The sequence below is a fragment of the Protopterus annectens genome, chromosome 17.part0 (assembly GCF_019279795.1).
Source record: "Protopterus annectens isolate FY-2018-M chromosome 17.part0, PAN1.0, whole genome shotgun sequence".
Lineage (NCBI taxonomy): Eukaryota > Metazoa > Chordata > Ceratodontiformes > Protopteridae > Protopterus > Protopterus annectens.
Window position 1 is genome coordinate 539,366,282 of NC_056751.1, and position 22,573 is coordinate 539,388,854.

At 37.8% G+C, this 22,573-nt stretch overlaps 1 protein-coding gene across 1 annotated transcript in view; it reads right to left on the reverse strand.

Moving 5' to 3' along the window:
- The window catches only part of LOC122791453 (mucin-6-like), a 1,454,314-nt gene that overhangs the window by 1,399,329 nt on the left and 32,412 nt on the right, over positions 1-22,573 (reverse strand). Inside the window, exons 2-3 of the mRNA XM_044059198.1 lie at positions 7,901-7,957; positions 151-391 (exon numbers count right to left, since the gene is read on the reverse strand). Of these exons, the coding sequence (XP_043915133.1) occupies positions 151-391; positions 7,901-7,957 (298 nt within the window). The remainder of the gene's footprint in view (positions 1-150; positions 392-7,900; positions 7,958-22,573) is intronic.

Consider the following 22,573-nt stretch of genomic DNA (forward strand, 5'->3'; position numbering starts at 1 on the left):
GAGTAGTCGGTTAAAAGGTATCCACGGCAAGTTATTTACAGGTTGTATGAGTATGATGCATGCACTTACCACATACAAATACCAAGTTACACTGACTTTTTACAGTGAGTCATTATAATAAAATGCATTTGAAAAGAGAATCTAACCTACCCTTCACTGCTGACTACAATAGTGGAATTCTCATACAGAACAGTGACGAGTGGTAACACAACTTCAATCTGGATAATTTTTCCTGAGCGATCACGTTTGAACTGAATGCTGAAATACGGATCTGAACTTGAGCAGTCTGCAGAAAGTATGTACTTGCAGTGTCCTATGAAGTCATATGTTTTGTTGCTGAACTGTTTGAAGTGACCATAGCCCCAAGTGCTACATATTCCTCTCACAGCAGCTGCAAATAAAAAGTAATATATTATATGAAGGCCCATATTAAAGATGTGATTAGTTCTGTGAAACTATTGGAAGTAATAATTAAGAGTGTATTTCCTAACTACATGGCTTTATAGCACAGCCATTTAAGGAAAAAAACATGAAAAATGCAGATAAACATGCACATATATACGTGCACACACACACACACACACACACACACACACACACACACACACACACACACACACACACACACACACCTTAAATTACTGAAGCAGACATATTTTTAATCACATTAAGATAAATGCATTAATGTTCCAAAAATGGAGGTTTACTATTCAGGGTTGTTTTTAAAATCAGTGCAAATGTTTGCAACAGTACAAAACAAATAGCATACACTGATAAACAATAAACTAAGATACTAAATGAAATACCAAAGAAACAAACAAAATATCACCTGTGTACATTAGTGTAATGTAGTTATTAATGTAGGGATCCAAACTTAAGCTGTTCTAGAAAGCAGGGTACAAAAGTGAAGAGTTTATGAAAAAGATGGGTCTTTCCTGAATTAGTGAACCATTATAACTAAAACATGTATATCTATGCACAGTGATAGCACAAACACTATTAACTTGCATCCATGAATATATATATATATATATATATATATATATATATATATATATATATATATATATATATATACACAGAGAGAGAGAGAGAGAGAGACAGAGAGGATTAGGGTCAGCTCTCCATGTCAAGAACACAAGAATTGTTTGTAGTGCATGAAGTTTTAGTTCCAAATATTGCAACCAATAAATAAAAAAGGAGCAACGTGATTTACCTGCTATGAAAGCCAGTAAAAGCACTTGGCGACCACTTTCAGACAGCAGCACACCCCTCACATTATTTGTGTAAAAATTTTGAAGGGAAGAAATTATAAAAACTAAGAATGTAGTTTTTAAATATTCTAAATTGTGGCATTTTTGATTGACTGTAATCTTCCATGATTTACAACAGGAGAACACAAAATATGAGGGAAGCAGCAAAAATATAAGACAAACTCAAGGGACAATTTATAGGCATAGGCAGCAGGCAGAAATTAAGCTGTTTTAACTAATGGCACTCTCATTTGTTAGTCTTTAGCATGGGACCAAATCATAGCAGCAAGCATTTAGAGGATTGTGTAACAATTGTTATGATCAAGTCTCATGCTAGAGTAATGCTTAACAGGTTTATCCCCAATTTCGGAGTGTACCTATGCTACTCAGAAATACAGACACACACATTATTATAACATGTGTGCGTGTGTGTGTGTGTGTGTGTGTGTGTGTGTGTGTGTGTGTGTGTGTGTGTGTGTGTGTGTGTGTGTGTGTGCTTAATGTGCATGTTCCGAGGCACAACTTCAGACCATGCAAAACAAAACTACTATTTTTTGCAGGCGGGACAAGAGCCTTGCACCCTCTCCCATATGCAGCTGTCACACCCCCTACTAGTTATATATACTAACTCTGTGATTGCACAGTGCCATGGTAAGGGGCATATTTCCCAACCCCAGAGATTGTCAGTCTCACACAGTCATCAGACACCTGTTTTATTCACCAAAGTGTATAGACAAAAACAGGTGTTGACATTTGGTAGTTTTGATTAATGAGAGAGCTCATATATGTATTTATCTGTCTATCTATCTTATCTTTCTTAATTTTTATGGGGTTTGGCAGAATTCACACATGTCAGTCTGTAAAAATACTTTGTCTGAGTTGACATAAACTCAAAGAAAAGGTAAAGGTGTAAAGAAAAAGAAAAGTTTGTATTCTACCTATAAAACATTAAATAGCACCTTTGAAATGTGTGTGAAATGGGGTCTGTAGCCAGGATGATGATGATGATGATGACGGAGTAGCAGAATACCTCATAGAAGTGAACTAAATAAGCCTAGGAAGTAATAATGTTATATCCTGACTGAAACAATATTTTAGTGAAGAAAAATCATTTAAAAATAATAACATTCCTGTGAGTTTGTTAAGAAACCCAGAAAACTACCTGACAAATTGAGCTCAAGTAAACTGTCACAAGAAGAATCTGCTTAAAAAAATATGTGCAACAACTGCTTATATCAATGTAAGAAAGTGACAATAAAATAGAGGGTTATGATTGGGTCACTGATTGTAACATGATTATTATGTGTTCAAGACATGGATGCCAAGAAATTCACCACAAGACGTGAATCGTGGCTTCCATGTCAAGAACACATAATTTTAAGTTACAGAGAGCTAATCAGAATTCTTGTAAGTGCATGGTGATTTACCTTTTACACATACTAGTGGCTACAGAAAAATTAAGCAAAATAAGGGAAAAAAGGCCAGTGTTGTGCTGCCTTTGAAAGCTGCAATGCATTTGGGAATCACTTTTCATCTTTAAGATTTCCCTGTGTGAGGAAAGCATCTGATTCCCAAATCTGTTATTACTGAATGTAATGTAGAGAGCAGACGAAAACAGAGTTGAAATAAATTCACTTCATGTTCCGCTGCTGTTATTTATCCTCAAATATCAGTTAAATAACACAATTGTTAAGCACCTTTCTTAGCACTGTTAACGTCAGGTCCTTCGCTATATAGTAGTGCTGAACCAGGATGTCATTTAATTGACATTTGAGTATGACAACAGACCTCATGCACTACAATAGAATTACTTGAGAATAAAATAGACAACACAAAGCAAAACTATATAAAACAAAAGGCAGTATAATACCTAAGCATGATGCACAGATATAAACATAGAAATATAAACTGTGTTAAATTAAATAGCTGGGAATTTAAGAAAGAGAAATATCAAACAGAATTTATTTTAAAGCAAAATACATAGCTAACGGAGCTGATGGAGGACTCAGAAAAAAAACAGAGAGAGATGAAATAATATCAAAACATGTGGAGAATTTTTGGAGAATTTCAAAGGAAACAATAGTGTACCCATTCTGTCTACATGGATTCCCAAAACAATAAAATTGACTGAAAGCCTGTCTTGTGGCATTGAAAGGGCTGACAGAGGTACAAGACCAAACTACAAATAAAGGATCCACAATTGTGAAATATCTATTGTATATACAGAAGGGACTGTTACTGAGATCTACACAAAACAGCACCCTCCCAAAACTTGGTGCAAACAGTGTGAGATTTAGTAATGGCTATTCAGTGAAAATAATAGAAAAAAAAAGACAGCTGTTTGGCTCTTGGTGAAAATTTTGTGGAAAAAATATAAATGTTAATTTTTCCAGAAAAAAAATAAATAAAAATACAGTTGGCACTGGATGTTAAAACATTTAATGCAGTAGAACAGGCAACTAGTTGTGTGTAACACCATAAAGTAATACCAGAAGGTGGATTAATGGACTAGATACAATCATAACTTAAGAGAACATCTGGTAAGGAGAACTGGACTGCAGAGGTATCAAAGAAAAAAGAAAAAAAAAGTATTAACATTTGAAAAGTGAAATACAGAAAGAAGAAATAGCACAAACGGTTAGACTGTAATTTAAATTAAAAAAATACTAAAGAACTAGAAGCCTATATATATATATATATATATATATATATATATATATATATATATATATGTGTGTGTGTGTGTGTGTGTGTGTGTGTGTTTGTAATCTGGTAAACTTAGTTGCTTAAATGAAATATTTTTCATGTTTTTGTTGTTCTTCTGTGTTTTGAAGTGTTGCCTTTCACCCCCCTTAGCCTAATTGACACCTTCCTTTCAGAAGTCCCACTCCTATCTGGGTCTCATATAACAGACAGTCAGTCTTACTCTTCAAAATGAGGTTCAGATTTCTGAGATGACAGAAGTTTATAAATTAGTATACAGACCCCAATATCTACTCGGTTTAATTAAGTAAACAACATCCTGACAATAAATTTAGGTCAGCTATCCTCAACCTCAACAGTAATTGTTATGGTAACACATACTGTAAATTTGTAGATTTCCAGATTGTGGAATGTTTTGCTTAATTTTCATATGTTTGCTTTTTTATTTGTTAACTGAATTGGTTGGTTTGTCTAATGATCATTTTTAGCAATGACCTAGCCAAAGACACATTTATAAACAAAGTAATTTTACAGTAAAAATGCTATGGCAATTATTAGAAGAATTTGTCAGGTAATACAAAATATTGATTTACAGTTTCAACATTGGCTTCTGTTAATATATTTTCTTCTCTGATTAAAGTTAAAATTACAGGGTAAGAAAGCATTATCTGTGTATAGTTAGGATTATAGCACATACTATTCACAATATACAATCTTATCTGATTACAGTTAGGGTTACAGCACATAATATTGAGAATATATTATTTTATCTGATTACAGTTAGAATAATACTATCATATTGAAAATATTTTATGGAGTTACAGTAAGGGTTATAGCACATGCTAATGAGAATATATTATTTTATGGAATTACACTTAGGATTATAGCACATACTACTGAGACTATATTATTTCATGGAATTAGTTAGGATTATAACACATTCTACTAAAGAATATGTTGTCATGTCTGATTACAGCTGGGATTATAACACTCAAGCTCAACATGTACATATTGTTCCAAGTTACTTTCCTGCTTCTCTGGTAATAAAAGCATTAGGTATGATGGAAGCCTTCATAACACTAGTCTTACATGCTCGGTACCAAGTGACAGCTTCTCAGTGTTCAATGGACTCAGTCTTCTTACCCTTTCAGTTTTTCCATATTCCTCTCTATTATATGTAAACATCATCTGCTGTAGTCGATTTAGCTATATGTAGTTCAAGGTGGTAATACAGTTTTCTTGGCCCTTCCATCTACCACAGTCACCACAAATGCCTCCTCTTTGGGGTGGGGGTTATTATGAGTGGAAAGTAATCGAAGGGACATGGTCACAACTAGTGGGTCATTTTCATATCACGTTAATGAAGATGAGGGTTATCTGAGTTGGAATCGCAGGATGTACAGGACTTCCTTCCATAGCATGTGATCTTAATCCACATGGACAACACCTCTGTAAGTGTGGTACATAAACAAGCAAGGAGGAGCCTGTTTATTGCCATTCTGCCAAAAGGCCATGAGAGCTTGCCAGTGGCACTGTCTTTACAATGCTTTCTAACTGCAACACATATGCTTTTAGTTGACAGGCTCAGATATTGCGTCTTAATGCCTCATAAGTAGTCCCACTACCTGACAGTGGCACAAACAATATTTTGTTACTGGATCAGCCTTGCTGCAACCTTTTTGCCTCTGTAACTAATACCAAATGCAGGTATTTTGCCCTTATCCCTCTACAGGGACAAACACCTAGGGATGCTCTGGTCCCTCCTTGGCCATCTGGATTTCCTTTACAGCTTCCCTCCTCATCCCCTTATGAAGAAATTCCTTCAGAAAGTTTTATTGTGCATGGCTTCTGTCATCCTTATAGCCCCTTTTGGCTCATGCAAATCTGGTTTCAAATGCTTTTGCCTCAGCTCAAGAATAAGCCATAGCGGTAGTATCTCCATCTGGATCCCTTGTGACATCCTTCCAGGCATTGTCTCCCTGAAGTTAACTGCATGGCTCCTCACACTCCAGTTAAAGACAATAATTCATTATTTTTTGATGGAGTCAGTTCAAGGACCATGTTAATCCATGATTTACTAAAAGGGCACATTTATAAACAAACTAACAATGATTGGGTTGTCTGGATCCTCTTGGCTTCACAGAGAGATGCCACTAGGAAAACGTACAAAAGTAAATAGAAGAGGTTTTAAATTTGGGCATTTCATCAAGGTCTAGACCTCTTCTCAGCTCTTTGTCCATCAGTCTTACAGTTCCTTGTAACATTATATGATTCTTGCTCCAATTATTCCACTATCACAGTTCAGATGGTAGCCATATCCAATTTTCAACATGGTTTTAACTCTACTGTCCTAGCTGCCCAAACAGTCTGTAGGACCTTTCTGAAATTAACATTTTTCTTATACCCCAATCAAACACCCCACTCCATTATGGTTTAATTTAGTTTTACAGACCCTTACTCAAGCTTCCTATGAGCCTGCTTCTTCCTGCTGTTTAAAATAATTGTTACAGAAAACAATGCCCTTAGTTGGTATTATGTCAGCAAAAAGGATAACAAGATGTTATGTTCTTTACTTCAAGTCTCCATATCTGTTTTCTTTTCATAAAAATGGTGTCTCTAAGAGGCTGAATCCTTCTTTTGTACACAAGTCCACCTCTGAATCAACACTGAACCACAGTACTCACATGCAAGTTTTCTTTCCCCTCATACTAACAAAGGAGAATTTCTATTCCACATTTTGGATGTTCACAGACAGCTTCATTTTTTACCTGTATTGCACTAAAGAATTCTATAAAGATAACCAACTCTTTGTCTCCTTTTCAGCTAAGTTAGGCTTCAAGGTTTTGAAAGTCACTTTGTCCAGATGGCTGTCAGTGTGTATTATACATAGTTACTCTATCAACAATACGTTTGTTGACTCTAAATGTAATACCCATTCTGTAAGGTAAGTTGCTAATTCCATGACCTTCTTCAGAAACTCCTCTATAGATAATATTTTGCTGTGGCAATATAGCCAACAATGCATACCTTCATTATACACTACAAATTTGATATGATTTCTAGGTCCAGGTCTTCCTTTGGATCTGTCATACTAAAGGGTATCCTGTCTTAATAGTATCTAGGAAGCCAGGTAGCTGAAGATTCCATTCCATAAGTCAAGGCAAGTGGAGGGGACAATACAGGATACAAAAGTATATACTTACCATAATGCTCAATCCTTATTGTCTTACCTCTAGATGGACCTGGTAAACCTAAACACAAATAAATTGTTTTCTTCAGTCCTTCCTTGCTTTTCAGCCACAATTGCATTATACAATATTGGAGGAGCTCATGCACTGGATGAAGCTCTGTTTTAGGGATGGGAGGGTGGATAAATGGTTAAGGTGTTTGCCTTACAAACACAAGGCGCAGGGTTTGAGTCTCACAAGGGATAATCGGCTAGGCTTAAAATGGCTCGCAAGGGCAGTTAGCTTAGTACTAACCTATGAAGTTACTGGTTTAGATCCACCTCATTGGTGGATAACCCATAAATCAAGACAGACAGAGTGGGATAAGGATCCAGTGTTATGATAAGTATATTAACTTCCATTTTTCCTTGTAAGTCCTTCTGTGTCAAGAAAAGGATGCATTTTTTTGAGTCCATATAATTAGCCAAATGTGGTATATCTGGTACAAAAAGGAGTAATATAACTACTGCTAAAGTACTGTGTACTGAATGTAAGCTATGCTATGAATGCATTTCTAGTCTACAAAAATTTAATTATTTTGGACTGCAACTTTTCCAAATGACTTTGTTGCAGATATGCATTAATACAGGGATTTTCACTCTGATTATATGCCCCTAAACTGTTTTCATCATCCAGTCCTAAACTTTTGCAGCACATCAAATGGCAGCAGTGCAGATTTTAAGGGCAAACAAATTGTAAAGAACTTTAAGTACTTACAGCTTAAGCCAAGTGGAATTAGATTTTTTTGATGTAAATCTGTGTTTGCATCTGATTCTGAAAACAAAGAATTAGACATGTTAAAACAGTGGTTGTATTTGTCTTTCTCATTTACAACAGCTTCAAAAACATATAATGAGGACTAGAACTTTTGCACCACTGGATACTGCATTGTGAAAGAGCTTAAGATACTTAATATTGTGAAGAGTACTACGACCAATTGCTACCAAAATGTTAGTAGATATTACAAAATGACCAACATTTTAATGATTTGAGTTAAGCATGGTGATTAATTTTGAATGTTATTTCCATTCTATTCTGTAGCATAACCACACTGAGCAACAATGATAGTCCAGGAAATGGTTCAGAACATAGTTCAAATAACAGTAACTGAAGCAAATCTTTGTTTCTGTTAAGTCAGCATAGAAATATTTTAAAAGTGAAGATTATATATGTATGCATGCATGTATGCATTTAGTTAATTAGTTAATTATCTGTTTATCAAACATTTGCATGGTCAGAAGTCAGACACTGCACAGAAGTGCAGTAAGAAAATACAACTTTCTTGGAAAGGGATCTATAAGAACTTCATTGGATTGTTAACCTTTTTAGGATTAGTTGTACTTTGCTCCCATTGAGTGCTGGGGAAGGCTTTGGCTCCCAACACCCTAGAACTGGATTATGTGACAATTATAGAATGAAGAGAGCTGTAAAAACACACAAATACACACACACACACACACACACACACACACACACACACACACACACACACACACACACACACACACACACACACACACACACACACACACACACACACACACACACACACACACACACACACACACACACACACACACACACACACACACACACACACACACACACACACACACACACACACACACACACACACACACACACACACACACACACACACACACACACACACACACACACACACACACACACACACACACAGGCTGTGCTCTCAAAGATAATAACAGAAGGTGTTCATGAAGCATAGTGTGGTGGAGTGTACAAGCCTTCAGTGTACTGTCTTTATTATGCCAGTATTCAATCCAACAATTCATAGCAGGAACCTCAGTACTGAATGTTGGCATATAATGGATTAGAACACAGAAGTACATAGTACACAATGTGTTTTATGGCCTCATACTACAGATATTCATGATTGTTGTGTTGCATTTCTGGCATTAAAGGGCAACACATTAAAGCAGAGAATAGATAGTTAATAAAATATGTGTTAGCTACAAACCATGTTTGCAATAATTTCCAGCTGTGTGCTCTGCTTACATGCCTAACATCATTTCATAAAGAATTAGCATTCATTGCATATGGCGAAAGACCTAGGGACATTACCATAATCTGGTAATGAGGGATTTGGTGTTAAACAGGCTGACATTGGCAGGAGCTCAGCAGCATCAATTTGTAGGGGTAGAACAAGTGTGATTGTGGTAACAGATTTGCCTGCATGTCAGGGAAATCTGTTGCAAGTCTGTTTTTTCCTATTGTGTAACAGAAAGTTTTATTTATTTTGTTATTTTTTGTTATTTAACTCTGGTATGCTTCTCAGTTCTGTCTTCTAAGCAGCAAATTAGCAGGAAAGGGGGATTATTCCAGTGATAAGCAGTACACCACCTGTTTGTCTCCAGTTCCTGTAATGTGTCCCCCTCAAACCAACCGTTATTCTGGTAATGTATGTGTTTATGAATCAAGTATGGTCCTGTGGAGGGGAAATTGGCATATGAGATGTGTGGCTGTTGTGCAAATTATGTGCGACTGTGTGGCTGTGTGTGACTGTGTATGTATTAAATCTCCCAGACCTATACTTGCTGCTGAGTGTCTCTCCTCCGGCGTCCTACTACTGCGTATTGCAAAACCACTAGTGGAATGTTCCCTGTGGTTATCCTAGCCTCTGTTAGAAACCCTACTGTGGACCTCAACCTGAAACCCTCCTCCATCTTGGCCACCTGTCCTGCAGATTATCTAGACTAAAAAGACCACTTAGGTATATCTCCTAGTGAATGACTGCTTATTTGATTTTATTGTTACTTTTGTCAAACGTTTCATCCCTCCTTGTATGGTGCCTGCACGTATTAAGTGCAGCTCCTTGTATGGACTAATTTCAGTAGTTGATATGGAAAGAAGATGCCAGCAGCCCAAACCTTACTTTTTATCCCCCTCTACTAATACAGTCTCTTTCATTATCTCATATCCCATGCTTTGCTAGTGACTTTTGCTCTTCTGCATTCATCCCCCTTGATCACTGTCTGTAGTCACTGCCCTCATCTTTCTGCTCCTTACAAGCTCCTCTGTTCCACCTCCAGAGCTACTCTTGTACTTTCAACCTATTGTACTGCATGGGTAATTTATTTGTAAAACTTACTCACCTGTACAGCTGAAACACTGCACTCTCTCCCCCACCACTCCTGCCTAATCCTTTTTCTTTTTTTTCCTGCTTTTTCTGCACCCCTCCAGCTTCCTCCCTAACCAGCTAAACCTTCTCTCTTACTGATTGTTTTTTGTGGGTTAGGCCTACCCTGAGTGCTTGCCCCGCTCCGTAAGCCTTATCCCCTCCCCTCCACTTCACTTTCTGTACTATGCTTTCATACATAGCCTTTACCTGAGGGCGCCATTTTTAAATCTCCTAGACCTATTCTTGCTGCTGAGTGTCTCCCCCTCTGGCGTACTACTACTACTACTGCGTATTGCAAGTAAGCTCTGTACTCATTGTATTTTATTGTGTAAAGGCTGCTGGGTGCATTTCTGTAGATGGAACCTGCATTTTACCGATTTTAAATCTGTATTTTACTATTTTATGTATTTCTCTGAAATGAGCTGTCGTCTGGACCTGCAACTGCATTTATTTGTTTAAACTTTAATCTCAGACTGCATCGAGGTATTTCCAGCATGTGGCATCGCTTAATTTCAGCTACTGTGACCACCATACTAACTTTGATAAAGCCCGGTCCTAAGAACCTGGAGTTGTACTTTATGTATGGCATTCTTGCATCAGTTTTAGACAACACCGAGGTAGTCCAGCATGTGGTGTCGCTTATTTTACACTATTGCAACTACCTTTCTATATTACACAAGGTCTGTTTTTCTCGGTTCATCAACTGTATTAATTTATTTCTATAACCTTGTACTTTAGTATTGTCTATTACATTGTACATTTCCTGTGCCATAATTAATTTGGGAAGGTCCTACACCTGGGAAACACGGGCGATATTTGTGATGTGACTATCTCTCAGTATATGTCTTCTAAGCATACATTTACTGTTAACTGAACTTGTGCTGTTTTCATTTGGTGCTAACCTACATTTTGTTGCTAACTGTTGTACTGCTACTAGGCTGTTATCTTTTCTTCTGTACGACACTTGCAATAACTCTGTTGAATTACTGCTAAACTGGTGTCGCTTAAGCATCCATCTGTCGAGAGTCCTGCTACTGTACTTTAGCGTTACTTCTATGCAGTCACTAAGTGCAACAGTAGCTGGCGTTCTCAAACAACTATTGGCTGTAATACATTTTTTCCCATATCATAGTTCAATTATATAGAGTTAGCCCAAAAGCTATGCTAGAATTGTTAATTGCTGCCTAGCTAACCTTGGCTGTAGGTCCTATCTCAAGACAGATCTCTAGGTCTTAAGCTGAATAACGCCAATGCGTTCCACAAATGTTTTACTCCTGGTCTGATTTGTATATTGTTGTAATATTAGACCTTTGTGTGTCCTACCCTGACTTGCATTTGTAATCCTTTATTTTCCAGGCATGTTGTTTTATTTAATAGTTACTCTTATTTTTCTTCCCTGTTTAACAAACTCTTCTCCTTCTCTTCCCTTTAGAACCACTAGTGGAGTGTTCCTTGTGGTTATCCTAGCCTCTATTAGAAGCCCTACTGTGGACCTCAACTTGAAACCCTCCTCCATCTTGGCCACCTGTCCTGCAGGTTATCTAGACTAAAAAGACCACTTAGGTATATGTCCTAGTGAATGACTGCTTATTTGATTTTATTGTTATTTTCGTCAAACGCTTCAGCCCTCCTTGTATGGTGCCTGCGCATATTAAGTGCAGCGCCTTGTATGGACTCATTTTAGTAGTTGATATGTTAAGAAGACACCAGCAGCCCAAACCTTGCATTTTATCCTCCTCTACTAATACAGTCTCTTTTATTATCTCATATCCCACACTTTGCTAGTGACTTTTGCTCTTCTGCATTCATCCCCCTTGATCACTCTCTGTAGTCACTGCCTTCATCTTTCTGCTCCTTACAAGCTCCTCTGTTCCACCTCCAGAGCTACTCTTGCACTTTCAACCTACTGTACTGCATGGGTAATTTATTTGTAAAACTTACTCACCTGTACAGCTGAAACCCTGCACTCTCTCCAACCACCACTCCTGCTTAATCCTTTTTCTTTTTTTTTCCTACTTTTTCTGCACCCCTTCAACTTCCTCCCTAACCACCTAAACCTTCTCTCTTACTGATAGTTTTTTGTGGGCTAGGCTTACCCTGAGTGCTTGCCCCGCTCGGGCTCTCTCCTCTCCCCTAACCTACCCTCATTCCCACCCACCCCATTACAATTTCCTTTATACCATCCACTCTTGCCCCTTCCTATTCCAACATCCAATAGCATAACACTTCCTGTCCAATCCATTTACTACATCTCCTCCTATATCCTTTCCCTTGTACTACAGTGGGGAAAAGGACATATACCTTTAATTTGCCTTATTGTACTACTTGTCGGTGAAATGAGTTTTAGTTGCAATGAACATTAGGTGATTTGGTTTAGGTGAATTGAGTTTAGGTGAAATGAGTTTTAGGTGAAGTGATACGTACCCCCAAGAATACATGATTCAGTACTGTTCTATTATGATGTCATCCTGCATTAAAATTTCATATGAGTTAACCTGTTAAATTTTGGTTGAATCATAGCTATTTGATCTTGTTTTGTATCATTTTTATTTCCCCAAAGTAGAGTTTTATTTCTATTCCTTTGACCGATGCAGTGTGCTTAGAATTTCTTTCTCCAAGATCACTGCTGCTCAAAGAAACAGCAGAAGTGTATTTCTTTAACGTGGTACAAGGTCTGAGTGAGAATATATATATATATATATATATGTGTGTGTGTGTGTGTGTGTGTGTGTGTGTGTGTGTGTGTGTGTGTGTGTGTGAGAGATGTGTAAGAAAATGGATATAGGGCTATGTGGGATGGCAAAGAAGTTTGTCCTTCTGTATCAAAGTGACATGCAAGTATTTTTTTTCTGATTTGTTATATTTAGGTGTTGATTTCTTGTAGGCTATTTCTTTCTTTCACTAGGAGAACTACAAGAACAGCAAAATTCCAAGAAACCACTGGCAGGAACTATTCAATAAAAATAAAATCAAAAAGCTTTATTAAATGCTGACTCAATTGCCTATCTCATAACCACACTAATAAATAGATCTATTCTCAAATCTACTGTCCCTACTCTATGGAAATCTTTCTATACAATCCCCCTGCACAAAGGTGGGAATTTCACTGACCCTTCCAACTACTGACCCATCACTGTTCTATCCCCTCTCTCCAAACTGCTAGAAAAATGTATTCATACCCAACTTCTCAAACACCTCCTCAACCACAACTTACTTACCCCTACTCAACATGGCTTTCATCCCCATAATAGCACTACCACTGCACTCCTCTCCTTTACTCACACCATTGCTGATAACAACAAACTCATTTCCTGCTTCTTCTTTGACCTTTCCAAAGCTTTCGATACTGTCTCTCACCCTATTCTACTAGCCAAACTTGCCAAACTTCACCTATCCCCCCACACACACTGAAATGGTTCTCTAGCTACTTATCTGGCAGAGAACAATCTGTCAAATGGCTCTCATCCTGCTCTCCATTTCTTTCTATCTCCTCTGGGGTACCCCAAGGCTCCATCTTAGGACCACTGCTATTTAACATCTTCACCAACGATCTGCACACCTCTTGTAAAGGATCTTTCCTTATATGGTATGCTGACAACTCCACACTTATATTTATTTCTAACAACATCCCTAACACCCAAACCCAACAAGCTCTACTAACCACTGAACAATGGCTTTCAGACAACTTATTCATTCTTAACCCCAAAAAAACAAAACTCTTACTTTTTCTTCCCCACTTTCTCTCTCACCACAAATCTTCCTTTGTCATAACATCTCTCAACAACACTACAATCCTACCAGATAATCATACCAAACTACTAGGAGTCATCATTGATGATGAACTAAAATTTAACCTTCACATACTTCAATCTATAAAGAAAACCCACCAAAACTAAGGCTACTATATCGCAGCAAAAAATATCTCACCCCTAACACCAGACTCAGCCTAGGAAAATCACTCCTCCGCCCCACCCTCCTCTATGCAGCTCCAGTTCTAACCAACATACAGACCACCATTATGAATAAACTCCAACAAACCTACCATAAAATTGCCAGATTCATCACTAACTCCCCATATAACTCACATCACTGCACTTCATTAAACTCCCTACACTGGCTTGAACTTCCACAACTATTTCTACTCTATCAATTTCACATGCTTTACTTGACACTCTACAAACCTTCACTCTGACCATCTCTTTCTTCCCTTATCTCTCTGTACATTCCACCCAGGTCCCTTCGTACTTCAAATCAACAGCTACTTGATATCTACCAACCAAAAAAGTCTGTAGGCAAACTACTCTACAAACACTCTATTGCCCATGCTTGGAACAAACTTCCCTTCAGCATACGCTCCATCTCTCATACCTCTCATTTTAAAAACGAACTAAAAACCTATCTACTCAACTCCAGAACTTGCCCCTGCCATGACCATACCTAGTTCCTCTCCTCCCTAATACACTATTTAAAGCAATGAAAACTTTACCCCTTCACACCTTTTTCACAGTTCTATAAAAAAAGATATAGCATAATAATATTTTTTGTATTGTCTACTTACGTGTATTTGATACCTGTATGAATGTAACCTGAGTTTTATTACTATTCTGTATGAATGTAACCTGAGTTTTATTACTATTATCTTTATCAAAATTGATGTTATGTATTTCTGGAGCTTTTCTTCTTGGGTCTCCACTGAAAATGGGCCAAAACCCAGTTGGACTAACCCGGTTAACAAATGTCAATAAATAAATAAATAAAAATAAATAATTTAACATTGTTAGCAATAACAATCATTTTCGAAAGGGGATATCCTCTTTTTTCACACAACCTGATAACTTTGTTTGTTTCCTCTAAAAAACCTGGTAGTCACTAATGAGATGACTTAATCTGATAATTTGTCCATGAAACACATTCAATTTCATATAAGGAGGATGAAAACTATCTTAATGTAAATAATTATTAGTGAATATGCTTTTTCTAACAATAGTACTGGAAAACCTCTTTTCTTCAATGTTTAAATCGATTGTGATGTCCAAAAAATGAACAGATTCTCCCAAGTCACTCAGTGTGAAGTCAGGCCAACTGACATTGTCATTGATCTCCTGCAAAAATTCTTGTAATGTACTTCTGTCAGTAGACCAAATGAAAAACAAATCATAAATGTATCTTCTGTAGGAGTTAATGTGATTGAAAAATGGAATTTTAACTAGATACTCCTCCTCCCACCAATAAAGAACTAGGTTAGCAAACACTGGAGCCTCTTGGGTCCCCATGGCCACACCACGTTTTTGTTGAAATATGTTACTATTGAACTTAAAAAATTGCTTTTTAACACTGTGTCCCATAGTTGTCATATAATGGATGCATCATGTCCACAGTCTTTACAATATTTCCTTAAATATAACTTAACAGATTTGATACCTTCTTCCTGATTTATAGAGGTATATAAAGAACTAATGTCAATGGTACACATCATAGTTTCATTACCAGTGAAGTTATAGTTTTTGAGCTCATCCAAAAACATCCATGAGTCTTTTAAATAATATTTACTTCTCTGAACTATAGGGTTTAACATGATCTAAGTAAGCAGAAATGTTGAATGTTTTGTTAAAAGATGCAGACACTATAGGCCTAAAGGGAGGTGATTTTAAATTCTTGTGTATCTTTGGTATGCGAAACAAATAACCCAATTGCGGCTCTTTCACCATAAGAAATTCAAACAGGTCTAAAGAAATGTATCCCTGATGCAACAAGTCAAACGGACATAAATCAATGTTTTTATAATTTCTCACATAATTTTTTGAAACTTTTTTATAACTGGTATTATCTGACAAAAGATTACCAATGGCTTTATTGTGTTAACTGCTTTCCATGATGACAATACCTTGCCCTTTGTCCGCTTTCATATATCTTATGTCTGTGTAACTACCCAGTTTTTTGAGTGCTGCAATTTCTTGCCTGCTTAAATTACAGTACTTGTTAAACCTATTGTGTGTAGAACCATGCAAAACATTGTGGAGCTCTGCCTTACAGATAGATGAAAAAACATTAAGTGTATGAACAAGTGTAGGATCATAAGCACTAGTTTTTTTGAACACAACATTATTCATGTTAATTTTAATCAGAATGTATTTTAAATTCAACTTCATTACAAATAATTTGAAGTTGATGAACGTGTTGACAACAGGGGCTCTGTTGGCTGGTAAAAAAGATAAACCCTTAGCAAGCAAACTGAGTTCAGTTTCAGAAAAAAAACGTATTACTCAAATTGAAATTTTTTTTCTAGCATCACTTGTTCTTGCTCTTCTTCTTGGTAACCACAGTCAAAGCCTCTTGATTCGGAGGCAGACTGCAAGTCTCTGTTGCTGATGTAAAAAATGAAGTTGAAGAAGAGAAAGATGATAGCTCACAAGACTCAATGGACTCACTAGTTAAAATGTCTCTATGTTGCTCACCAATGTCTTTGTTTGACATATTGACTGTCTCCGAGTTAGTGAAGGAGTCCAACCTGTGAATATTTCTAAATACAGTGTTTTTCTTTGCTTGACTGTTATCAATATGATTACCATGTTTTTGGCCCTTCTTCTTAATAAGAAAGGCTTGCCCAAGCTGGTAATTTTTAATGTCTCAGGCCAACTTTTTCTTTTTCTTATTAGTGATATTACTGACAAGCCTTTTGTTTTTTTCAATAAAATTCCAATATAAATATTGGAAGGCCTGAAGATCAGGATGTTTGTTAAGCTTACTGTCAACTATGCTAACCTGTTCTCTAAGAACTTAATTTTGTCTACATTCCAACCGATTAATGCTTTCAATACCTCTAAACCAGCTTTATTATAAATATCTTTAATGTCAACATAAATTTTATCTTTAATAGTTTTTCCATTGGGGAATGCATACACTCTGAGCCCCAAGGGCACCACTTTAAGGTCAACAGATTCGTTCAAATAGTGGTTTTCTAACAATAAACTTTTGAATTTCAATATTTGCTTTTTCAGGTCAAAAAAGCTGGCTTTAAAGTAAAAAACGTTATTGTTGGTATTTACAGACTTTACGAAATGCCATGATGCACTGACCTTCAAAAAAGGATTGGAATCTTCTTCCTGCAGGAATCTGGTTAATGTTTGCAGAGAGAAGTCTGTCTCGGCTGCAATAACAGTCCCTTCATCTGAAGATGAAGAAAGAAACTCATTGGAACTTTCACCCTGCTTGTGGAGGGCTCCAAAACTCCCTTTCAGCTGTTTAAGTATGACCTATGCTTGATCAATGACATCCGCCAAGTTTTTGGTAAGAGTGGTCACTCCATCCGGTGTAATCTGCTTTAAATAACTACTCAGTTTGCAGTGGGTGTATGACTTTGTTGATACTTCTTCCAGGGATATGACCACTGGTACTGTTTTAAGGAGGTCTGCATGCTTGCATTCTCAGAACCTTCCAGAAGATGTTAAGAATATGATTTTAAATTCTCCCTTTGATAGAGATTTATTTTTGGCCCCTCTGCTGCAGAGGTGATCAAAACGTGTGATGAAAGGAACAAGCAGATCCAGGGAATCTCTAAGATTTTCTCCCTCTTCTTTTCCAAATTGTCCATGGGATTTTCTTTCTCATCTTCCATTTTTGGCAGAAATCAGAATAAACTGTCTCAACAGAATTCAGGGAAAGAGATGTTTAAGAAGGAATGACAAGAGAGTTTCAAAGATTAGTCTCTAACCTCCCAAAACAAAGGGCAATCCAATAAGTCTGAACAACTGTTCAAGAGACCTTGTGACCCACTACTACCCTGGCATCATTTTCCTTCCAGAAATTCTCAATCTCCATTTTTTCTTTCTTTGCCTCAGACAAATGGGTTCTGAATACCATTCATCAAGATTACAGATGACAGTGGGAGGAAATTCCTCCTTTCCAGGGGGTCATTCCTCATCATCCAGATCAGATTCTTCATCACATCCTGCCCCAAGGAGAGATAGAACCAGTTCCTCCTTCCCAAGTGGGGAACTTTTTTTATTTAAGGCTGTTCTGTTCTTAATGCCAAAGAAAGAATTTGTTTGGAGGCCAGTTCTAGATCTTTCTTTCCTAAACCTTTTGGGATATGCCCTAATTCAAATTATGTCACTTCACAACCTGTTAACTCTTCTTCTTCTTTCAAGTTTGCTGGTAACGCTAAACTTTTGAGATACTTATCATCACATCCTTATGCATCCAGACTTCAGATATTTTTTAAGGTTTTTGTGTGTCTGGATCACATTATCAGTTTGCTGCTTACCCTTTTGGACTAGGATCTATATTAGTTTGTTGAAATGGTATTCCAGTGAACACCTATTCAGTCACCCAGAATCAGCGTCAATTGCATCAACAATTCACTGAATTTACTAAGGGTAACTAAATAGTTGCCTGAAGCACAACAGACCAACTTCACGTGACTTGAACCCACCACACCTCCTAACTATATATACCAACTCCAAGATCGCACTACAGTGGAGAAAAGGGCAAAGTCCTGTAGTTGTCTGTTGTCCTTCGGGTAACCATTTCATTACCCTTACTGAATTCAGTGAATTGCTGAAGTGAATTTTGCTGATTACAGGTCACTGAATAGGTGTTCACCAGAATATCATTTTGGCGACCTAATATAGACCCTTGGACTATCCATTGCACTGAGTGTTCACAAAGTGTCTAGCTCCAGTTATAGCCCATTGCAGACTACAAAGTATTCACATTTTTTCTATATTAGGGTGATTTGCTTATTTTTGCAGAGTCTTTTTCAAAGTGTCAGGAATCTCTGTCTTGAGTGAGAGATCTGTTACATAAGCTGGAATTCCAAGAGAACACTCAAAAGTCTTTCTTGACTCCCTCACACAAGATTGCATTTCTAGTATGTCAGCTAGACACCTCAGTTCAAAGAGCTTTTCTTCCACAGCAAAAAAAAAAAGATCCTTATTTACATCTGTTTCTAAGATTTTCCACACAAACTTCAGTCACTGCGATGGAATATTTCAGGATTTTGGGTCTCATGGCATCTATGATTCTTATGATAACCCTGGCAAGACTCTATATGATAAAGATACAGTAATATCTGAAATCTCTTTGGTTGCAGCATCAACATCCTTTATCTTTTCAAATTCCAGTGCTGTGGTTTGTCAGAAGAAAAATCTTTCAATGGAGACAACAGATATCCTTAAATCCAGGTCTCACCTTCTTCCTCCTTTCTCCAAAGCAGTCAGTCACCACTGATACTTTGGACTTTGCTTGGGGACACTTTCAGGAAAGATAAAGTGCATGGTTGTGGGATACCAAGGACAGATGCAAGTACATACATATCTAGTTGATGCTTGCCCAGATCTAGGCATTCAACTCTGAACCATCTTTGGGCTCCAGAATCTTTTCAAAGTGGTTTCAGACAGTACCACTGCCTTTTGGTACATCAATAAGCAAGAAGGAACCAGGTCATACCCCCTTTGCAGACTTAACTTGTCAGCCTGAGATATAGCTTCACAGTAATATCTCACTGTACAGGCAATCTTCATTCGATCAGAGCAAAACTGTGTGGCAAGAAAGCTGAGAAAGACCAGGGCAGATCCTCATGAATGGAAACTAGATTGGGGGATCTTTCAACAGTTGATTCATCTTTGGAGAATTCCTCAAGTAGACCTCTTTACGTCCTGTTTGAACAATCAAGTATTATGATTCTTTTCCAGGACTTTATGCAAAAAGGCCTAGAAGACAGGTGCCTTCTTTTCTTTAGACAGTAATGTTTTGTATACTTTTCTAGCCTTTCTGCTAATATCTAGGGTACTTTTGAAGACTCAGAAGGAATCCCCCAAGATCATTGTGGTTATTCCCTTCTGGTCTAAGCAACTGTAATTCTCCCTTTTTTGGAAATGACCAGGAGCAATTACCACAAGCTTTCTTTCAGACTGGATCTACTTACACAAGAGCAGGGGTATTTGATACACTGCGACATCACTCATTTTCAGTTGATTGCCTAGATGATAAAGTCTTAATTTCTTTTAACCACCTCTTTACTCAGGACATGCAGCAGATATTAATGGAGGCAAGACAGCCTGCTATTAGAAAATTATATATTAGCTAATGGAAAGAGGTTTCTATTTGGTGACAATGATATAACCAACACCCATTCAGAGCTAGTTGTTTTCAGGTTTTACAATATTTGTGTGAGTTATTATGCTATGGCCTTTCTTATTCCTCTTTCAAGGTTCACTTATAAGCTATTTCATCATGTCTGCCTATAAGTATTCCTCTTTCAAGGCAGTGTCATGCCTAAATGTTCTTGAAAAGGGTTTTGCATAAGAGGCTGCCAAGTAAACCAGTGGCTCCTCCTTGGGATCTTAATTTTGTTTTAGAGAAGCTGACATTTGCTTCAGCTGAACTAGCTAATCTGGGCTGACTTGAGGTTCTTAACATAGAAAACAGTTTCACTGTTTGCTCTGACTCTTGCAATAAGGTCATCTGAGTTGCAGGTTCTTATGGTGAGTCCACCCAGTCTAATTTTTCATAGGACAGGGTTTCTTTGAGAACTAATCCTTCTTTTATGCATAAAGTGGTATCCAAGTTTACTCCCCATTTTTTTACTAAATCGAAAAATAAGGGAGAAAGGGTATTCCATAGCTTGGATGTCCACAGACATTTCGGATACTATCTTGACAGAACTATATTTCTCAGATCTTCAGATGAATAGTTTAAAGGTAAGAATGGACAACCTGTGTCAAATCAGATTATTTCCAAATGGTTATTTGAGGTTGTTACCTATTATTATACTCAGCATTACAAATCAATTCCAGGGAGGGTCAAGAACCTCTCTGCCCTGGCCTTGACTTCACCTATGGCTTTTTGTAAAAGGCTGGATTCTAGAAATATTCTAGAAGCTGCTATCTGGTCCTCTGTACATACATGTATAAAGCACTATAAGCTTGATACTTTCTGCAGGGCTAGATCAAGCTTTGCTAGGGCAATTGGGTTCCTGCACTCTTCTACTTCCAACTCACTAATATAGTTAGCTATGGTCATCATCATCTTCTTTCGGCTGTTCCCGTTAGGGGTCACCACAGCAGATCACCTGTTTCCATTTCTTCCTGTCCTCTGCATCTTGCTCTGTCACACCAAACACCTGCATGTCCTCTCTCACCACATCCATAAACCTTATCTTAGGCCTTCCACTTTTCCTGTTACCTGGTAGCTTCATCCTTAGCATCTTTTTCCCAGTATGCTCAGCATCCCTCCTCAGCACATGTCCAAACCAATGTAATCATGCCTCTCTGGCTTTGTCTCCAAACCTTCCAACCTGGGCTGACCCTCTAATATACTTATTCCTAATCCTGTCCACCCTCGTCACACCCAGTGCAAATCTTAACATCTTTAATTCTGCCACATCCAGCTCAAACTCCTGCCTTTTTGTCAGTGCCACTGTCTCCAACCCATATAACATAGCTGGTCTCACTACCCTCTTGTAGACCTTCCCTTTCACTCTTACAGGTACTCATCTGTCACAAATCATTCCTGACACTCTTCTCCACCCACTCCATCCTGCCTGTACTCTCTTCTTCACCTCTCTTCCACACTCACCGTTACTCTGAACTATTGATCCCAAGTATTTAAACTCATCCACCTTTGCCACCTCTACTCCCTGCATCCTCACCATTCCTCTCTCCTCCCTCTCATTCACACACATATATTCTGTCTTAGTCCTGCTGACCTTCATTCCTCTTCTCTCTATAGCATATATCCATCTCTCCAGGGTCTCCTCCACCTGTTCCCTACTCTCACTACAGATCACAATGTCATCTGCAAACATCATAGTCCACGGGGATTCCTGTCTGATCTCGTCTGTCAACCTGTCCATCACCATTGCAAATAAGAAAGGGCTCAGAGCTGATCCTTGATGTAACCCCACCTCCACCTTAAACGCATCCGTCACTCCCACCGCAGACCTCACTGCTGTCACACTACCCTCGTACATATCCTGTACCACTCACATACTTTTCTGACACTCCTGACTTCCTCATACAATACCACAACTCCTCTATAGGCACCCTGTCATATGCTTTCTCTAAGTCTACAAAAACACAATGCTACTCCTTCCGACATTCTCTGTACTTCTCCATCAACACTCTCAGAGCAAAGATCGCATCTGTAGTGCTCTTTTCTGGCATGAAACCATACTGCTGATCACTAATCATCACGTCCCTTCTTAACCTTGCTTCCACTACTCTTTCCCA